Below are 20,717 nucleotides of genomic sequence, written 5' to 3'. Positions count from 1 at the left end.
TCACTCGACCCATTTCCATGAGCTGTATCCTCCAGGTCCTCCAAAGATACTTCTAAAGCAGGTATCAGTTAAGTCGCTCAGATCTGGTGGTTTGATATTAAAAGTCATCAAGTAACACAACACATTTAGTCAGAAGTTAGCAGTGTTTGTAAGGTTTTGTTTTCTGGGAGCTAACCAACAGGAACGCCACCCTCTCTGGACTGGAGTTGGTCCGTTATTCTATTTTGGGATTGGCGTATCTGTCAGAAGTGAGCGTGGCTCTAGGAAAGCACACTTTTCCGAAAAGAACTGTGTTCTGAAAAATGCGTGGAAAAGGGTTTCAGAATTACCAATATGTGCTGTTTGACAACATGGAATGCAACGGCTCCATTTAACTTGAAAACGTCTGTTTTGCAATCCAAGTTAATTGGAATGAAAAGGTCAAAACTAAAATATGTTGTAAAATGATTGAAACAAAGATTTGATTCACCCAAATAACATTTTTTTTCTTTAAATATGTTAATTCCACGCATTTTTAGAATTTTGAGTATCAGTTTAAACTGGAAAACTTTCCATCCGCAAACTTCCCAAACAGTGACAGAATAACTATTTCCTGACCGTTGGTAATACTCAGGTTCATTAATGCCTAACGGATCCAGGATAAAGCTTCAGCGTTCTTCATTCCAGGACACCCTGAATCAGGCACAGCAGTGACTTGAACCCAGATCTATTTTGATTAAATGAAATTTGTCAATGTAAAACAGTTTCCTCACAGAAGTTTTCAACAAACTCTAATGAGAACCATCTACTGAGGGACATCCTCCTGTGAGCAGAATTTTGAAAGCTGCAGACCTCTCAAAATCAAACAGAAAAGCAATTTTTCCATTTTGGAACCTCAGCTCAGTCCTGCAATGATTAACCCCTCATCCTTGTGAGTCTTTCCCTCTAGTACTCTCACATTTTATTTCAGCTAAAATTACTTTCATCCTTTATCGGCTTGCCTGTAGAATTTGTGCAGCAGCTGCTGTGTCCATTGAAGAGTGAGATTCATGTGAATAAAATAGCTCTGACCCTCCGAGTCCTTCGTGTCTGAGATAAAAACCCACTTCCACATTTCCCTAGGGATTGTTTTACCTATCTCTGTCCAAATAATAAATACCAGCAAGAAAAGCAGCGACATAACTCAGATATTGAAGGAAGTTAAACCCTTTCTTAAACGTACTGCCAGCTTCAGAAAAATGGTTTCTCTGTTTGTTTCTTTCATTCAAATCGCATGGATAAAAGGGCCTCTCGCCAGCCAGATCAAGCTGTGTCAGGGGGCTTCTGTTGTAGCAGGAAAAAAACTTCAAAAAGGCATCAGGGCTCATGTTCCCAGATTGCTCCCTCCTTCCTGGGCAGAAAAAAGATTCTTCGACCCCTGGGAAAACCGGCAGATAGGTCACCAAACTCCGGCTAGCCCTACACTGAGCCCGAGCCGAGCTGCACGGCAGCGCACGCCTGTGCCGGTGCGGGCTCCAGGACCGTGCCATCCCCAAGCACAGCCTCCTCCACGGCTTGCTCTCCCTTTCCTCCTTTCACCGCCAGCTACAGCCTCTGACTGAAAGATCAATGGAGCTGCTATGATAGAAAAAGGAAAATGTCTTACATGCGCATTTTCTTTGTATGACCGATAATGTTCCCAAGAAAAACTTCTCTGACGGCAGAGCTTTGCAATCCTGAATGTTTTACGTTTTCCCTTTTTGGCAAACAAATCCCCCGCAGTTACAATATGTATAATTTAAAACAAAACACAGGAAATTCCCTAAGTAATTATTGGAGATGGCAGTAACGAAAAAAGAAACTCAGCATTTTCCACTGTGTTTAGCTTTCCTTCTATTTACATTTTCAATATCCAGCAAGGAGCTGGGTACATTTTCAGATTCAATTTCCAGTCACCTCCACGCTGGTACACAAGGGGAACTCTGTCTATAACAGAGCTAGCTTCGCGTCTGAAAGCAACCTGAGCTGAGTAAAACAACTCGCCCACAATTTCTTCAACACTTAACTGAGCCTCTTTTGAAGAGTCGTCTCCATGCTGCTTTTACTTTGTCAACTTTCAAACAAAACTCACTTGATGTCAATTCACACCGTGTGGTTTTACCTACAGGGAGGAGAGCTCTGTGCTTGTTCATAGATAGCGGCAGCACGAATCCACATCGGTAGTGTGAATCCACATTAAAAACAGGCGCAGCGCTACTGGGTTTTGGAAAGACAAGCAATATTGTGGATCCTTGGGAGAGATGGAGAGAGCGTGTTGCCAAAGCGATTATTCTTCACATCTCCCCAACCCTCAAAGTCCCGATGTCACCAGACCCAGGGAAGCAGGGTAGATACCTGGGCAGAAGGGGAAAGAGAAGCAGGCTCAGCGTCCCCAGGTATAAGAGCGGCGAACAAATCCTCTGCAGAGGCTGGGACTGACTGGTATAGGACAGCATTTGAGCTGACGCTCAATTGAGACCTAATTGTTATTAAATAATTATTACCATTCAGTGATAGTTAAACCTACTTTGCATGAGAATCCATTATAAGAATGACAAACGGCAGTTGTTATGGAATGAGCTTGAATTCATTCTTACAAATTTATGAAATAACAATCCTATCTATGCAGACCTCATTTACGAGCTGGCGAAATGAGCAGAAATAAAGGAAAGCTAATAGATAAATCCCCTAAGCAGCTCCAAATAAAACGTAAAAGTCCTGGAAAACTGCACAAAATAAAAGGCATTATTAGCTTAGAGTTTAGTCCGTAACTTTACAACGTGCTGATTTGAATATTGCAACTTTTCATTAAAAGTGGCAAGATAATAAAAGTAAAAATCAAAAATGAAAACCTGTTCTAGTTTGATATTTTTTTCCAACTATAACCAAAAAACTTTCTAGGTTGTTTTTGTTTGCCAAAGTCCGATTTCCATAAAAAGGAATTCTCACAGAAAATTCTCACTATCAATTAGCAATTTCCATCCCAAGCATCTGTAATGGAGCAAGTGTGGCAGTCCTCTAATGAGTTTTTTTTTATTAGCAAAGACAGACAGACAGTTGAGAACAGGCTGAGTTTCCGTAATTAGCACTGAGCTAAGAAAAAAGCAGAAAATAATGACATGTTTATCAGAAGTGATCGCTTGAGTATGTCTGTCCCAAGGCTTCTCCCCCTTTCACATTCGGTTTTCTTTTGATTTTATGCCGACACGTTCAAACAGCACTTTGTTCCCTCTTTTGTTTCTGCACGTACTGCAAATTTCAGCTCTGCAGAGAAAGGCCACTCCATTCAGCGCTGCGTCCATTGAAGACTTTTTTAAGTGCGCGGCTCTGTGAGCAGCGGAGCTAATGATACCTGGCTTCCAGCAGCTCTGTGCCTCCTGGTTGGGTTCTCCGACGTCTAATAAGGTGTGACTGCCAATTAAAGCCTTTCCTGTGGCTGACACAGTCCTAACGGCGCTGTCCCATGTGGGTTCTCAGAGGTCTTATAAAGGTGAGCTCATAGCGCGCTCGCGCTCGCAGTGGAGGAATGCAGGTACGCTCTTTCCTCTGCCTGACAAAACTTGTTATAGCAAACCACTTTCTATCTTCCGGCAAATTGCAGTGAAAATGGCCACAAAGCTCAAATGTGACTGAGGATACTCAAAAGGACATACAAACACACGGCGAGTTTCTTCGGGAATACGGGCTGAAAACTGCTATTTCTACATGAGACTACATTTATCCCAAAGGACTTACATCTGAACAGTGGTTTTGCCTTAAGTGGTATTTTTTTTCCTTAAAATTGTTGGTGGATGTAAAGAGCCATCCCTTGAATCTCCCCTTGTATCATTTTGGTGGCCTGCTACTGCGTCCAGCAATCTATTCTTCACTCATCGATTTAATCGGCGAGAGAAGAATTCACTCCAACATCTTAACTTCTCTGTATCACGGACAGCTTGGTACAGAAAGGTTTTGTCCTTCTACCCCCTGAGCCACAGCCTGCGTCAGAAACTTCACGGTGTCCAGCTGGTGCCAAAGCGTGCCCGTTCTCGGGCTTATCTGCCCGTGGAGCACTCTCCGACTGGCACAGAGCAAAGCCTTCAGCCTCTGTTCCCCCCATGCGCCGGCGAAAGGACGGGCTGGGGGCAGAGGAAGGGTGGGCTCTTGGCGAGGCCAGGCAGGAGAAGCCCAGCCTTGCTCTGCCACACCGATGGCACCCTGTGGTTCTTTAAGACTTGCAGCCACCCACCCGGCTTCATTTTCCTCGCGCAGAGCTGAGATTAGACACAAAGAAAGACCGAGCCCTTCCTCTGCATTCAGAATCACTGCTATTCATTGCAAGACAAAATACATTTTTTCCAAGTGTCATCAGTATAAACTTAACCTGGAATTGTAAAACACAGGGCCTGCTCCATCACTGCCCTGCGCTGTCACTCCCACGATTTCAATCTCTTTTAGTTTTTCACTCTCCATACCATTAAATGGCATAAACAAAAATTCCTGGATGAGAATTTTTGGGCCTCATCTAGTCCTCACTTAACTCAAGTATCAAGTGTCCTCTCTGACTTGAACAGACACTGGGACGGGCTTAAAAGAGCACTAATTAAAGCTCTCTACTTTGGAGTTCTGTAGCCATAAAAAACATAGAGAAATTGCATCAGGGACCTTAATGAAAATTAAAAAAAAAATAAAATGGGGAAAAAAATGATAAATGATTACAGCATACATTCATTTCATCTGTTTTTTGAGGGGTTTTTTTTGAGATTGGGGTGGAGAAAATGGCAGCATCTAAACATTAAGACGTGACATAATGTTTATGAAATGTTGGGGTTTTTTTTCCTGTCATTTCAGTGATTATATTTTCAGAGCCTTGCTTTTATTTTCTGATAGCCAGGGCATTTTATACCATGTAGAAGGGTTCCTCACAGGGTTTCACATTTGCACAAATACAATAACAATGCTCTCTCATAGTTCAAGTCCCACTATTTTGTGATGGAAAAGCTTGTTTATTCACACACAAAGGGCCATCCTGCTGTTATAAAAATCCCTTAGCTAAATGCCTCAGTAAAAGGCCTGCTGAAGAAAAAGTAGTAATCAAACTGTCCTGAATCCCTTGAGACTCTGGGTCCGAAGAGGTACCAACAAGAATGCTCCTTGAAAACATTACAAAAACCACAAGTAGACTCATAAAAACAACCGCGTTTTGTGTGGGAGGGAGATTTTATCTTGCAGAGGCAAAAAACACCGCTACTGCTTTCCTATCGTGGGCTGTCATACTTCCAGAATGGTTTTGTTCTTCCTCAGATCCCCGAGGTCTCATCCACAACGGGTGTGGGGCAGGAGAGAAGGGCACGGGGCAGATCCAGTGGCTCTGCCTCTGAGGTGGGGTATATTCCCACCTTATTCTCCTGCCTGAGAGATGAGGAGGGTCGTGGTGCAAGGTCCGGAGGCAGCAGGTGTGCATGGGCTGGATACGACCCGGTGAGGACAAGAGCACGGTGCCTGTAGGAACAGGACTGCAGGGTACCACATCCCGCCCAGGGCAAGTGGGAGACGGAGGCGGGTGAAGGTGGGTCTGAAACTGGGCTCGGGGGCAAAGCTACAGGCTGCCCTGCTGGGAAGCAGCACATAATGGTGGATTTTAAATCGTTGCTATGTAGAGCCTTACAGACATCCATGCTGGAGCAACAGGGGACATGTGTGACCTCCCTACTTTGTAAGAAAAGAAATTTGTGTGAAAAGGAACCCATATTCTTTACACGTTAATGACTAATATTCGAGATTAATGAAAGTATTCCATACCGGAATATAAAGTTAAGAGACTCTACTATGAAACAAGTATACGCCAGAAAGTACCCCTTTGTTCTACCTTTTTTTTTGGTTACATCTGCTAGAAATAATGATTACAGAATCTCTTTCAACAAAAGGTCATTTATGTCAATGGACAGAACAGAGAGGATCAGATCACCTGCGGTAATTGCAAATTAATGCTCTACTGCTAATGCATTAACTACACAATATTGATCTACAATTGAATCATACAGGCTAGTGTGAAGTGATTTTTACTTTAATATTTTTACGCTTTTATTGCTTTTTCCATAATGCATTTTCTCTTTCCACTGGAATTTTCTATAATTGTCTCCATTTTTAATTTCCTACAGCCAGACGACTTTGAAAAATGTATGTCTCTTTCAAAGCCTTGCAAAAACCTAACAAACCATCAGTGTGACATGGTAAATCACATACATGATGCAAAAGATGCAAAAAAAATCTGATATACATCTTATTTTGATAAATCGGGGCTTTAAAAAAAGCTTACTTAAATTAAAAAAAAAATACTTCAGCCTCACGGGAAGCCCATAGTAATGAACTGTACCTCAGAAAGATGCAGCTAGACATTTCTGGAACTTTTGGTATGCAGTGAGCGCAGGATTATCTCCATAAATAAAGTTGTTATTGAAATCTTTAATTTCATGCCTGTACTGAAAAGGGATTGGTGGATCTTACAAAAAAGTATAGTGCCATGGAATCAGCTGAAGAATGATTGAAATGTTTCAGCATTTTTAATGAAAAATTAAGAAACAAGTGGGGTCTTTTCGCAACTGTTTCTGAAGTCCATAAAGTGGAAAAATGCTCTGTTAAATTGCTGTATAAAATTTTAATCCCAGCTACTACTGACTACAATGATCCAATTTGTTTTCTATACCTGCTGCAAAACTTTCTTACACATGAACTTTTTGCCAGTAACGACACGAAGATGTTGCCCTCCACCTTCTAAAGGAGGGGATAGAACACACTTTACTGAAGCTCTCTCCGCAAACCATTCCCTAATATACCTGCTTAACACCACTTGAGGTGGTTATGGCATATATCAAAATACCCTGCGTATGATGATTTCGTAAATGGAAAATAAATCCCCACGTTTTAAAAATAAAAGCAATTGGAAAAAATAATGGAAAATGATTGTAGGTGGAATAGCTGCAGAGGAAATCCTGATCTTGCTTTAATGGAGGCACATTTATTATTCATAAACCTCTTCTCTAAGAGATATACCACATTGCAATTGAATCAACTCACACGAAGCCTTCGTATTATTTTAGCCCATGAACGTCACCCTCTCACGGCAGAGAAGACACAGGACTCTTGTCTGGGCAAAATGAAGGGAAGTCCAATGGCCACGCAAGTGCTGCTCTCCCAGGCTCTCTAGCTGTGCTCCGTGGATGGATCAATACAACCCGTGCTGCTGAGTGGTATCGGATCGTGTTTAATGCTGGGTGAACTGACAGTCCCTGCCAGACGGTATTTTAAAATACTGCTAATGAGGAAACATCCGCACGCTGTTCTGCGTGACGGGGCGGTGATGGCAGTGGCAGCACCCACTCCCAGGTTTTGAGAACACTGCTCATTCGGCACAGCTGAGCGCAGAGCTCGCTCCAGAGTCGCCAAAGGCACTTTCTGCCTCTGGATCAGTCATAAGGTGTCCTCGTGGTTTTGGAAACGTGAAATAAGATCACAAAATGTGCAGTATTGTGTCAGTTCACAAATAATCTTGAATTAAGTTTACTAAAGGCTTATTTTTAAATACATGTAATTGAACTAGTTCAGACCCTTACCTACACAGCAACTTTAGAATCCATTTATCTCAGATTACTTTAAATGACTTCCCTACTTTAGTGAAACAGAAATAAGTCACTCAGACTGAGGATAGGTTTGATCCAGAGGAGTTTAAAATCAGTTCTAGAGATTATTTACTGGTGAAGCCTAAGGACAAGAAAAGAGTTTTTTCACCATCTCTGGGAAAAATCTGTTGAGAAGAGAAATTGTTCTGTAAAGGGCAAAAGACCAGTATAGATCCACGTCATTTCTGGAAGCCAGTTCCAGAGATCTTGATTATTACTAAGAAGAAAACAATAATTAATGTTTTGTAAATCCGATATTCTTTCCTTGAGCACTGACTGGGATGTCTGCATTAAATTATATTTCAGAATTTCCCATTACCATTGGGGCAAACCAACAAAAAAGAAAAGAAATAAGAAAAAATAACAGCTACACAGTCTATATAAAGGAAAAGTGCATAAATGACATTAAAAAACTTCATTTTTAGTCATCCAGAAACAGAGACAGCAGACGTAGAACAGAAAATCATTCCACTCTGTGTAGATCAGAACATTGTTACAGACAAAGCCATCAAAACTGCAGCTCTATTAGTAATAACAAATGAAATGCAGCTATAGCACTAAAAACATTCCCTTGCCAACTCTACTTTTTTATAGACAAATGCTGCTCTGTATTTTGTACCGTTACTTAGTATTTATATGGAAGAAGCTCTCAGACCATTGTGTAAGAAAGGTACATCTTTTGTCTGTCCATGGGAAAAGAAGAGTTTGAAGCATTCTAATACAAACTAAAAGAAACAGGAAATGATATTAATAAATCCAAAGAACGCAGTAAGTCTATAAAAAAGCGGTAGCCTTCTACTTCAGCTCCCAGAGGTGCTAACTTTGATGTGCATTAAAAAACCCAGCCAAACCAAACCATTGAGTCGGCCTTTTTTTTTTTCCTGAAACGTAGCAAACAAATTACTATTCTCAGCAGTCACGATAGCTGTGCAGAAAGGATGGTCACACTGAATCTAATTTTAATGTCAAAGTGAATTGTGGGAATGAAACCGCTCCAGTCATCCCACGGAGTGACACAAAGCCGACATCCACAGGATCCACAGATGCTGTTGTCTACGATGGGAGCTACAGATAAAGGGGATGAGTATCTACCAGGATGTAACAATATATAACGGCATAATATAACATAACCACCACCCGCTCCTCATCAGCCATTCTAACGTATACGCTGCAATGGTGCCCTGACATGCCTCGCAGAGCAGGTAAGGGGCTGATTTCCAGCCAATTTCCCGGTGCCCATAATAGCAGGCCACCAGGGCTTCCTTCCATGACAGGGACTAACTAACCATGCCAGTCTGGCCAGGACCTCAAAACAACCCATCAGGCAATGTAAACAGCCTCAACTACTGCATGCAGTCGGACACCTCACGCCAATGCAATGGGCTGCAATGCCAGCACCATATGCAGGAGGTACAGCTCTGCACCTCCTGTTCCGATAAACATGCTTAAAGCACACAGACGCCTGGATAAACAAGAGTTACTTTAAACTGGCTCCCAGTGGGACCGAAGTCCGTGCTCTTTGAAATCCCTCTCCCCTTGAAAAGGCTCTTTGCAGAAGACAAAAACCGGGAATAAAGGAAGATCAGATAGCTCAAGCTTAACTCTGTGTCAACCTTGTTTGTATGACAAGGGAGAGATGTTTAAAGTTTAAATCTTATAGGTCAGAGAAAAAAAGTGATGACATACTCATGGCTAGCCTTTTCCCAGATTGGTATTGTGACACCCAAAGTCTTCTTTTGGCAACTCCTCCTTCTCCTCCTCCATCTGAAATGAATGTCTCTTAGCAAGAAGCATGAAGCTAAAACCATGAAAATTCCTTTCAATGGTATAAAACCCCCGCTATCCTAATGTTTGAAAGGAAGATACATTATGGTTTTAATACAGTTATTTTAATTTTAATGTTTTAAAGAAAGAAAAGGTACCTGTAAAACAGAAGCCCCACTGTGCAGAAACTGGAGCCCACTTTCAGCAGAATCGATGCCTCCAGTTGCTAAGATGGGAAATCCTGGGAGAGCACGGGCTATGGCAGAGACTGCGCGGAGGGCGATGGGCCTAATAGCATTTCCTACAGAAAACCAGAACGCTTTGTTAGCAACATCAGAACACACCCTGACGTAATCTGCACATACCTCATAGTAGGAAGATCAGGAACTAACATCTAATTCTGAGATGCAGAGGTTATATTCATTTCTAAACTGACACCGAGTGGGTTTCAAATGGTATCGACACTTGTAAAGTATTATGAATTTGGCTGAAATAAAGAAAATAGCAGAAACATTTGGATAAACATTGCAAAGCCGGCTTGAACATTTTAGCTGATGCTCAAAACAAAGACTAACAATGTCTGAGACAGAAAGCAATACCTTTCCATACAGTACACTGTAGACAAAAAGATCTATGTTTCTACATAAAGAATCAGGTTGATTTTTTGAACATAGATGTTGTCCAAGTAACAGGGAACATCTCGTTTATTTATGTCTGACTAAAAATTGTTTAAAAGCGCCATTTCACTGCACTTGACATTTCATATATTATTTAATATGTTTCTCCTTTGGATGTTTGTAGATTCGGATAATCCTTTAAGTAAGCCCCCTTTAAGTATTAACACAATAGTCAGAAGCTCAAAAGAATGAAGTATATTCATTTATGGTTGTATCTCCAAGACTGGAGCTTGCATTTTCAAATGGTGTATAGAGGTTGAGTCAGACAACTCCCTGCTACATTTGGAGGAATTATGATTAAAGTCTCAATTCACTGTGTCTGCAATGCATCTGCTTTCGCTACATCCTATTGATGGTATGCAAGTATTTAAAATATGCATACAGATGCTGCTCATTATATGATGGATGGCATAGACAGCTGACACTTTCAGTTATTTATTTTTTAGGCTAGTTGAGATTTCTCTAGAAAACTCCCGTATTCTTAAAATTTCTACTTAATCTAGAGAACCTTTAGAATGTATTGGACAACAATACAGTAGTGTAAGGGAGGGACACATCGCTCCCAGAGGAACTGGCTGGCTGGCAACCTATGCAAGGAATTGCAAGGAATTGCTAGTACCTTTTTTTTTTTGTACTGTATTAGGTAACTTGGGGAAATACCATGACATGAAATACTTCTGAACACCCTGCATGGGTATTTTTATAACCTTTAAAGCTTTGACCTTCTGCAAGAGCAAATAACCAAAAGGGAAGAAAGAAATAAAACCAATGCAATGAACAAAGCAAGAGGAAGAAGAAACCACAATTAGGAAGTGTGGGAAAAGAGCCCATGCGGAAACAGTAGCTGCTGCATCGCCACACCTCTGCTTAGATGCCTGACCAACATCCTCATCTCCTTCAGACAAAACTTCTTCTTCAACTCAAACAAGCTGTGTTACCATTCTTCCTCTGTCCTTTCTGAGACAGAAGTACTGCAGTCTGCTGGCTGGATTTTTAATCTAAGAAAATCTTTTTTCAGGCAGCCCTGTCTCACTGAGCCCAGCACCTGCCCTCCCTCCAGTGTGCCCATCAGTGCGTCCTCTCAGGCAGAGTTTTACCGGTCTCCATGAAGGACCTACTGTCGGCTCAGGATTCTGCTCTCTAGAAAGAGCCTCTGCCTTGCTTGTGCATCAGCCAAGACCTCCCCGGTCTAGCCGGAAGGGTCAATGAGGAGAATGATCCCACACAAGTTCAGGTCACAAAACCTCCCATGTTTTGCTTTAAATAGGACAGCTGCACTGTCACTTTGTTGAGGAGCTGTTTTTTCAAGGTAATTATCCATTACAGAAAACTGAAATTTGGTTTGTCTTAACCATTAAAAATACTCTGTCCTCAGCGCACATTGCCTTCTCCAACATACCACTGCCCCTCACTGTAACCCTGACAGACAACACTGAATTCACAGGAGACCCTGGCCCATCAGTATTAAACACATTCACACCCAAAAGCTCAGCTAAGCAGTCTCTGTTGACACCTGCTCTGGATTCAGCACAAAACTATCTTCTCGGGCAATGACAACTTCTGCTGCCTCAGGATAAACACCTTCTCACTGTATACTTAATACAACACCTCCTCCTTCAATAGCTGATCTCTGCACCTGAGGAAAAAACAAAAAACTCACTATCTGATCAGACAGACTCTTCCACTTGCCATCGAGACACACCGGACGTTCTTCCATGCCCATGTTAGGGAACAAGACTGCTCACAGGCTTCACACAGATACTTCTTGCTAGATTAACAGAGACTACATAGAGATATAATGTTTTCAGCATACAAACTTTCATTTGCGTAAACGGACAGCCTAACCCAAGATGCACTATCAGTGTGTTTTGGTGAAAACTAGAGCCTGGTTCATAAAAATTAGAAGTCTCACCAAAACTGCCTTAAAAAATCTAAGATCACACCAGAACAGATCACAGAAAGGAGCTGGAGCTGAACAGGAACTTTCCACTGGACGCTAATGACTATTTGCCGTCATTTGAGCTAGATCGATTGTAACACATTTGAAAGGAACAGAATGATTCTCTGAAAAAGGATGACTGCTAGTGTCCAAAGAGCAAATATTACGACAGAACTGATGGTCCAGTCTTAGTGAAAGACTTGAGACAAAAAAAATTGAACCATGCTGTTTGCTCTCACGGATTTATTTATAAAGCCTTTCGGAGGGCACACATGCCAAGACATACACTACACAGCCAAACCCATTGAAAATAATCTCATCGAAAAACACTACTTCATGAAATTCTTCAAATATTCAGTGTTTGAAATTGAGGCTACAGGTAAGCACCAGACTGGCTGTATTGCTTTCAGGCACTGACATAGCTGCTCCAGAATCTCACTGTCATGAGGTAGTTATTTTTTAGAAAGGTGGAAGAATACAGACGCTGGTAACTCTGAAATCATGTGGCTAGAGGGAAATTTCTTCCCAATCTGTATGAGTTAAAAACTCACATCTGCCCTGAGGCATGAAGGTTTATATTCTTTTAACCCCAATGTAACTCTGAGAGTTTGCATTCAATCAGTTTTAAGCCTTATAGACCCTTGACCTTAATGATATCTTGTAGCAGAGAGTTCCACAAGAAAATATTTCCAGAATGTAATTGTTCCTTTTTTCAGTCTGATTAAATTAGCCACCTTCTCACTTAAATTACTATCTCTGTACAATGGTCAGTAGAGGAAAAGGAGCAAATGACAGTTTATTTAAGGTTTCAGCACAACAGGTAATCAGAAAGGCCTTCATTTAGCCCAAAGAAATCAAGCATATGATTTGATGAAGCCTAGCAGAGATGGCAATAAGACTTAGAATTTATTATGGAATATAGGTACTTTTTAGTACTGGCTGCACTTGATATTCATAATATGAGCTATCACTTACTTACCTTTGGTGATTAGTAAATTAGTGATAAATTGGTACAATCGCAAAAGTATTCCATTCATCTATAATTCACCCAAATGAATTTAAAAACATTTCAGGAGTGCTGCTGATGAGAGTAAATAAATGGCTCTAATGACAATCAGAGGGTTGACTGAGGTGTCACTGTTCATCCCAGCATTTTTTTCTTTAGTCTACAGAATATGGAATAAGCACATCAGAAGGTGCAGCCATTCGCCCGTGCATTTCTTGATCAACAGTTCAGAAGCTTCCCCTCCTGTAATAAAAGCTGCTGGTCTGGAATACAATGTGATTTACTTGTGATAGAGATCCTACTGCCTAATGAAATGGTGCAACAACCTTCCAGATTAAAGCTAAAAATAAAGAAAGAATACAAACAATAGTGATGCCAAGCTATTAAAAAAAAAGGGGGGCAAATAATAAAAAAAAGCAAATGAGCATTGAATTTGACCTAAAGTCTCCATTTTCTTGCATTTTCATGTGAGTACTGCAGGAAGGTGATAAATTCCATTACAGAGATTTGTGAAGAAGGAGTTTTTAAAAGGTTGAAATAAAGGAGATTTAATACCAAATTTTAAGAGAGCTGTATGTAGTAGTGGGAATTTGCAGAATGTTGTCTGATAAATCCAACGGTATTTAAGAAGCTGGGGTCCAAATCCGGCATGCATTTGAAAGACAGCTCACATGCAAAAAAATAAGCATCTACCACATACTTTGACATGTTGGGACCTGTAATTCCACTAGTTAAGCACCCGTAGCTGGGGAAACTGCTGATATGGTACTCTCCTGATAATAGCATTACAGCTGCTACCAGATGCTAGATGTGGCTATCATTTACCTTGCTGTAAAATAATGAGATTTAACAAACAAAGTCCATTTATCCAGACCTCAAGCAGGGGAGTGAGATTTGAAAATGAAGGACAGACAGAAAAATATCTGGTGGAGATGACATGCTACTCTGTTGAAAACTACTCTTTCAAGTCTCTCATTAATTATGGAACAAATACTTGCTATTATATAAAGATTTAAACAATGAAATAATTCTATGATGCAAAGGTCCCTGACCTTTTTCTTGCCTTAAAACAAAGAGTTTTGGGTTTGTTTCCTTTTTAATAAAAAGTCAGATTTTTTGTGACTATGAGGGACTGCAGTCAAGGAAATCCAAATAGGCAAAATACAACATGAAGGAGAAGCAGAACATATATCAATCAAATGCCTGTCCCTGATCAGCGCAGGCAGGCAGAGTCCTGCCCTTGTCCTCTGAGGATAGCAGACTGGTGACAAACTGATGAGAGGTATTATACCTACTTATTTGTTTGATTGCTTATTTTTCCTTAGGAACTAAAAAACCCTTTACCAATGCCAGAAGACACATGTTTTATTGTGACTTTGATGTTTCATTGCGACTTTTATTATGACACTTTGATGGAGTGACTACATCAGCAGACAAGGGAAGAGCTACGGATGTTGTCTATCTGGACCTCTGTAAGGCCTTTGACACGGTCCCCCACAACGTCCTTCTCTCTAACTTGGAGAGGTATGGATTTGATGGGTGGATTGTCCAGCGGATGAGGAATTGGTTGGATGGTCACATTCAGAGGGTAGTGGTCAACGGCTCAATGTCCAGATGGAGACTGGTGATGAGTGGCATCCCACAGGGGTCCGTATTGGGACCAGTACTGTTTAGTATCTTCATCAATGACATAGACAGTGGGATCGAGCGCACCCTCAGCAAGTTTGCAGATGACACCAAGCTGAGTGGTGCGGTTGACACGCCAGAGGGATGGGATGCCATCCAGAGGGACCTGGACAAGCTGGAGAAGTGGGCCCATGTGAACATCATGAGGTTCAACAAGGGCAAGTGCAGGGTCCTGCACCTGGGTCAGGGCAACCCCCAGTATCAATGTGTGCTTGCAGCCCAGAAAGCCAACTGTATCCTGGGCTGCATTCAGTCTGCTCTGGTGAGACCCCACCTGGAGTACCGCGTCAAGCTCTGGAGCCCTCAGCATGGGAAAGACACGGACCTGTTGGAGCGGGTCCAGAGGAGGGCCACGAAAATGATCAGGGGGATGGAACACCTCTCCTATGAAGACAGGCTGAGAGAGTTGGCGTTGGTCAGCCTGGAAAAGAGAAGGCTTTGGGGAGACCTTATTGCAGCCTTTCAATACTTGAAGGGGGCTTATAAGAAAGATGGGGACAGACTTTTTAGCAGGGCCTGTTGCGACAGGACAAGGGGGAATGGCTTTAAACTAAAGGGGAATAGATTTAGACTAGATAGAAGGAAGAAATGTTTTACACTGAGGGTGGTGAAGCACTGGCCCAGGTTGCCCAGAGAGGTGGTGGATGCCCCATCCCTGGGAACATTCCAGGTCAGGCTGGACGGGGCTCTGAGCAACCTGCTCTAGTTGAAGATGTCCCTGCCCACGGCAGGGGGGTTGGACTAGAGGACCTTTAGAGGTACTATTCTGTGATTCTATGACTTCATAAGACCTTGGAGTCCCCAGAGGACTCGATCCTGTCAAGCACCAAAAACGTTCACTAGATTGAGGCTTGAGAGCCAAACTTAATGCCTTCTTCAAGGAGAAGCCTGGTGTTAAGCTTCAAGCAACCCAGTAGCTTTGGAAGTTCCTAGCAGAAACAATTCAGATCTTCTTGATCCCAATGATCCACCAATTGGGAAAAAAAAAGCCTCAAAAGTCTTGAATACTGGGCTACATTCTCAGTTGCCATATATTGCACCAGCATGGTAGTTTAAAGTCTTTAACACATATTTGCAGCAGCTCTAAATGGGCCTTTAGGTAAAGATGATCCAGGTCCATTAAAAAACAGCCAACAGAACTGAGGTGAATCAATTCAGACTGATAATATTGAGCCGGAATCGTGAAACAGTCTGAATGATCTTTATCAAACTCTCTATCAACAAAAGACACAGATTTAAAAGGAAAGCAAACTCTCATACCTTTGGTTCGTAGATGACTTAAAAGCAAATTTTTGTATCTATGGTTACGAGATGGAATAAAAATGAATTTGGGTCATAATTCTCCCCATTCTGTGCATTGTAAAGTAAAATTAATTTTTAATTTGCATTATATTATATTACACTGCAGTTCTTCTTTACAAATTTAATATCAGAGTTAAACCACAGAGCCTAAATATTATAAAGAAAAGTTAGCTGAGGCATTATTTTTGATTAATAAATTACTGATAAAGTCTGTGCCGCATAAAAAAAATAAAATCCCCAAATCTAAGCAACATCACCCTCCCCCCCTCTGTAAATACATTCTGGGAAGACAGCTGACATTGTTATCTCCCTGACTGTTAAAATTAATAAAGCTAATGACAAAAGAAGCCAATGACAGCAAATACCAGACTTGGGTGAAAAAGCATTACATAAGGGAATTGGTCTGGGAAAGTTCAGGCATTGTAGATGATCAATCCAACGCTGCAGGAAGTAACCAGATAAGAAAGTTTGGGGATTAGGAAAAGACCACAGAAAACAATTCTTTGTTAAGACATTTTCTGCATAACGTGTATGCTGCCTAGTACTGGTGATCAAAGTACTTTATACATATATATCATCTGCATTTGCAAACAGTCCAGGGAAATGTGCAGGTGATACACAATTCATTTGCATCGCATTCCTTCTGATTGCAATTATTCTATATGTTCTTTCTCTCTCCCACCTGTAGGTGGCCACCATAAGCTACACTTATCAAATAACTCATTAGCAGGGTTTTCAATACTGTCATATCCAGATAATTAGCAATTTATTTAAATAACCAATTTCTGTGGAAATAATTGCCATGGAATGCCCTGAACCTACTTTTTATAAACTATAATAAAAGTGTTAAGATAATCCCTGACATTTGCAAATGCCATTAGTTCACCTTTCCTTTTGATAGTGCTATGGCATTATGTTTAAACAATTACCCGATAACGCGGCAGTTTAATGAAACAGTGTAGCAGGCACATCCTTCAAAATGGCCAGAGAATGCATTTACATGCAGAAGAAAACCCAATGAATAGACACGTTTAGAGAGAAAGACTATCCACAGCTGTTATGAGGTCCCCAAATGGGGGACACAATATTTAGCGCACTAAAAAATATAGAAAGTGCCCAAAGAGCAAGTTCAAGATGGACCTTGCCACAGCTTTAATGGTGTGCAGCCCAACACTTCCCAGGATCCAGAGAAGACTCTTTCCACTGCTTCCTATCTATTTCACAGCCTGGTCAGTCCTTCAGTCCATTACTACTCACACATTAAAAGCCATTTGCCAAAATCACTAATAACAATGTACTATTTACTCAGGCTCTGGCTATTTCCAACCAAAACTTTGAATTATTCATTTACCAAATGGAGCATTCGAGGGAATATTCGTTTTATGGGATGTCTCTACAACAGTTAGCCTACATCTTCAAACCAATGGCCACCTGATGTTTCATTTTATCTATAATTTGTGAAGGGTGATGTGCCAACGCCACCCAAATCAACGGCAAAGGTTCTGCTGACTACAGTGAAGTCAGGACTTTACCCCAAGACTTTAGAATAAAGTCAATGATTCTGCAGATCTGAAACAATTTCTGCCTCACTATGCCATCGCTGGCTCTTGAAACCACATCGACTGACTGCATTCTACTCCTTTTTGTTAGCTTATTGTGACTATCTATGACATTTATGGCTTGATAAACTGATGGTGTGTTAATATTTTCTCTGATAATTATTTCCCCTTTTTATTTCAAAGCTTACTTCTCATTTGATCCTATTTGGGATACCTACGGGTTTGAGTCTAACCTGTGACTGGAAAAAAGAAGTAATCATTTTGCTTCATGTTTCCTTTGGAAAAAAATTGTACCCAAATAGAAAAAAATGGTGGAACTTCTATAAGCACAGAGAAAAATCAGTGTCCTTTTTAGGATTTATTTTTACCATTTTTGAATTGATACTAGTGATTATTTATGCTCTTTCAGCTGAAAGTTCATAAAATCACCAGAGTTCTCATTCAATAAATGTTTAGCAGTCATCAGAGACTTCTCTCAATTAAAAAGGTTAGAATCGGAGAAAGAGAGAGGGAAAAAGTAAATTTCTCTTATCTGTAAATATTATTTATCCAGGAAGACCCGGGGGAATTTTCACTCATATCGAACTTCAGTAGGAAAAATCAAGAGGACAGATAAAAATTGTTTTGCGATTGCTGCAAGAGCTGGTTAAACATTTCCTAACAAAGCCATTCTCTCACTGAAAACTACAGATCCACGAAAAATTGATACCTCCGGTGATCTGCATGAAACCCAGCAAAGCATTTTCTGTTGCAGTTTATCAGATGTCCAGTATTTAATGTCATTCATGCTTTCTACTTTGGTTTGACCTGAAGCTGGGAATTGTCTCACACCGTGCTTCACGTGTTCTTCGGTTGGCTCGGTATGCCCTTTCTTTTTCCTGAGGGCTTCGCTAGTGCTCCCCATCGTGACTTAAGAGTCCGAGCCACCTGGTTCGGTGCGGCGGAGCTGAGCACGGTGTGCTGCTGAAGGAGCTGCGGCACCTTTTCCGCTGCACTCCTCCACTGGGCCAGGACAAAACTTGCCTTTTACCGAGAGAGTGGTAGTGCTAATGAAATAAAACAAACAATACAACAGTAATGATAAAATACTAAAAGTAGTGCTAGTAACTGAGGTATGCTCCCAACATAACACAAGGAAAAAGACACGTGAAGTAGATGAGCATAAAAGGCAGGGGACAGCCCGTCTAGGAAATACTGCCCACAGTTACCAGACAAGACCGTTGCAGCTATCACAGAGGGACAAATGAGCTCCTGCCAAATTCTGCCGGGCAATCCTTCTCCCCGAAAGATGCGAGTGCTTCACTTTCACGCACGGTAGGTCTCGCTGCCCATTTATTTCGGTGCAGAGACAGACGCGTTTAACTCAAAGTCTAGTAGAAGTGTTTGTGGCTGTTTACCCAGAAGCTTACAGATCTGTTCAAAGGCAGCCTTGCCTCTGTCAGCCTCAGAAGAAGCGCTACCTTTGTTTGAGCTGGTTTTAACCTTCTTAACAACAACAACTACCGTGGTCAACATGACCCTGGTGCCAGAAAGCGGGACGTGCGTGTGTGTCTGTATAAGTCTGTTGCCTGTAATTTAGCGCATACGTTATTCTAATCATACAAAGGCAATTTAGTATATCTAACGGCACACTGGAAGAGTGGTGACTGGCTGCTGAGCAGGTCGCGGGGGCTCCTACAGTGTATTTAAAAATAAAAACATTACTGAAAAATGCAGTACAACTACTTTTCAGGTTATTTACAAAACCTGAAGCATACCTTGTACTGTTTAATAACCACTTGCCTAGAAGTCCATTACAGAAAGGGAAGCAGAGCTTATGAAAGCACAGCAAACTAAAGAAACCAGATCTTGATATCTAGAAAGGTCGGGTGAAGTATTTCCTTCTCCCTTTACATAACCCGGGATCATTCTTATCCTATTTTGCGGTTTATCTATTTTATTTTGTCTCTCTCTCTCTTTTATCTGTCTCATCCAGTTGCTACTATCTAGTAATATACAATTTTATGTATGGATATATTTAGATCTATTTATAGATACATAAAATATATTAAAAATACAATGGCATGAACACAAAATTTTTGTGAAACAAATGACTCAATTTCAGTGAAAAACACTGTATTTGCCTGTGCAATAGTGTGTGTGTCTACACACGCATCTACCATTTTATTATTACATATCTGTATAATCTGTGTGAGTATATATATATACACACACACACACTCAGTAGATATATTTCCATATTCACATATACATAAAACAGTGGATGACACGTCCCCTGATAAAACCTGTTATTTCAACACTTCAAGTGAAAAGTGTTAAAATAAATGGCTCATCACATACAGTGTGTTAAAATAAATGTTTATTTCAACACTATGTGTATCATAGCCATTTATTTCAACACTTTCCGTTTCTCAAGACTCACACAAGCAAGAGTAGGAAAACTGATAGCTATACCTAAGGTAGCTGAAGCACACAGCCCTACTCATCTGCTTGCCATAGGATGAGTAGGAAGTTATTTGACACTTTTTTTTTCTCCCAGCAATAAATGGAAACTACCTACCTTGACTGTTCATGGGGATCTGCATGTGTCTGTAAGCTGGTGGGCTGTATCATCATTTGGAAAGAAGAAGGGCCATACAAGAGCCTGTTGAGTATTTGGAAAGCAAGCTGCTGCTACCAGGGTAGGGTTGGGAAAAGAAGCAGAGTATGGGGGCTTCTGACAATTTCACTTTGCAATTCTGGAGTTTGACACAAAAGGATATGGGCAGACAGAGACTCATGTGAACAAGAGCAAAAACTAGAGCTGTCCATACTGGAGGCTGGAAAGGATGTGATACTGAAAGCTGGACATGAGCCAGCAATGTGCGCTTGCAGCCCTGAAGGCCAACCGTATCCTGGGCTGCATCACAAGAAGCGGGGCCAGCAGGTCGAGGGAGGGGATTCTGCCCCTCTGCTCTGCTCTGGTGAGACCCCCCCTGGAGTACTGCGTCCAGCTCTGGAGCCCTCAGCATAAGAAAGACGCGGACCTGTTGGAGCGGGTCCAGAAGAGGGCCACAAAAATGATCAGGGGGGTGGAACACCTCTTCTATGAAGAAAGGCTGAGAGAGTTGGGGTTGGTCAGCCTGGAGA

The 20,717-nt window shown here is 41.3% G+C and overlaps 1 protein-coding gene across 1 annotated transcript in view; it reads right to left on the bottom strand.

Moving 5' to 3' along the window:
* Nucleotides 1-20,717, bottom strand: part of DPYD (dihydropyrimidine dehydrogenase) — a 372,912-nt gene that overhangs the window by 58,551 nt on the left and 293,644 nt on the right. Inside the window, exon 20 of the mRNA XM_009333861.1 lies at nucleotides 9,578-9,720. Within this exon, the coding sequence (XP_009332136.1) occupies nucleotides 9,578-9,720 (143 nt within the window). The remainder of the gene's footprint in view (nucleotides 1-9,577; nucleotides 9,721-20,717) is intronic.

The sequence above is a fragment of the Pygoscelis adeliae genome, unplaced genomic scaffold (genome assembly GCF_000699105.1).
Source record: "Pygoscelis adeliae isolate BGI_AS28 unplaced genomic scaffold, ASM69910v1 Scaffold10, whole genome shotgun sequence".
NCBI classification, from domain to species: Eukaryota; Metazoa; Chordata; class Aves; order Sphenisciformes; family Spheniscidae; genus Pygoscelis; species Pygoscelis adeliae.
Note: the sequence above shows the minus strand (reverse complement) of the source record. Positions and strands in the feature narration are given on the sequence as shown.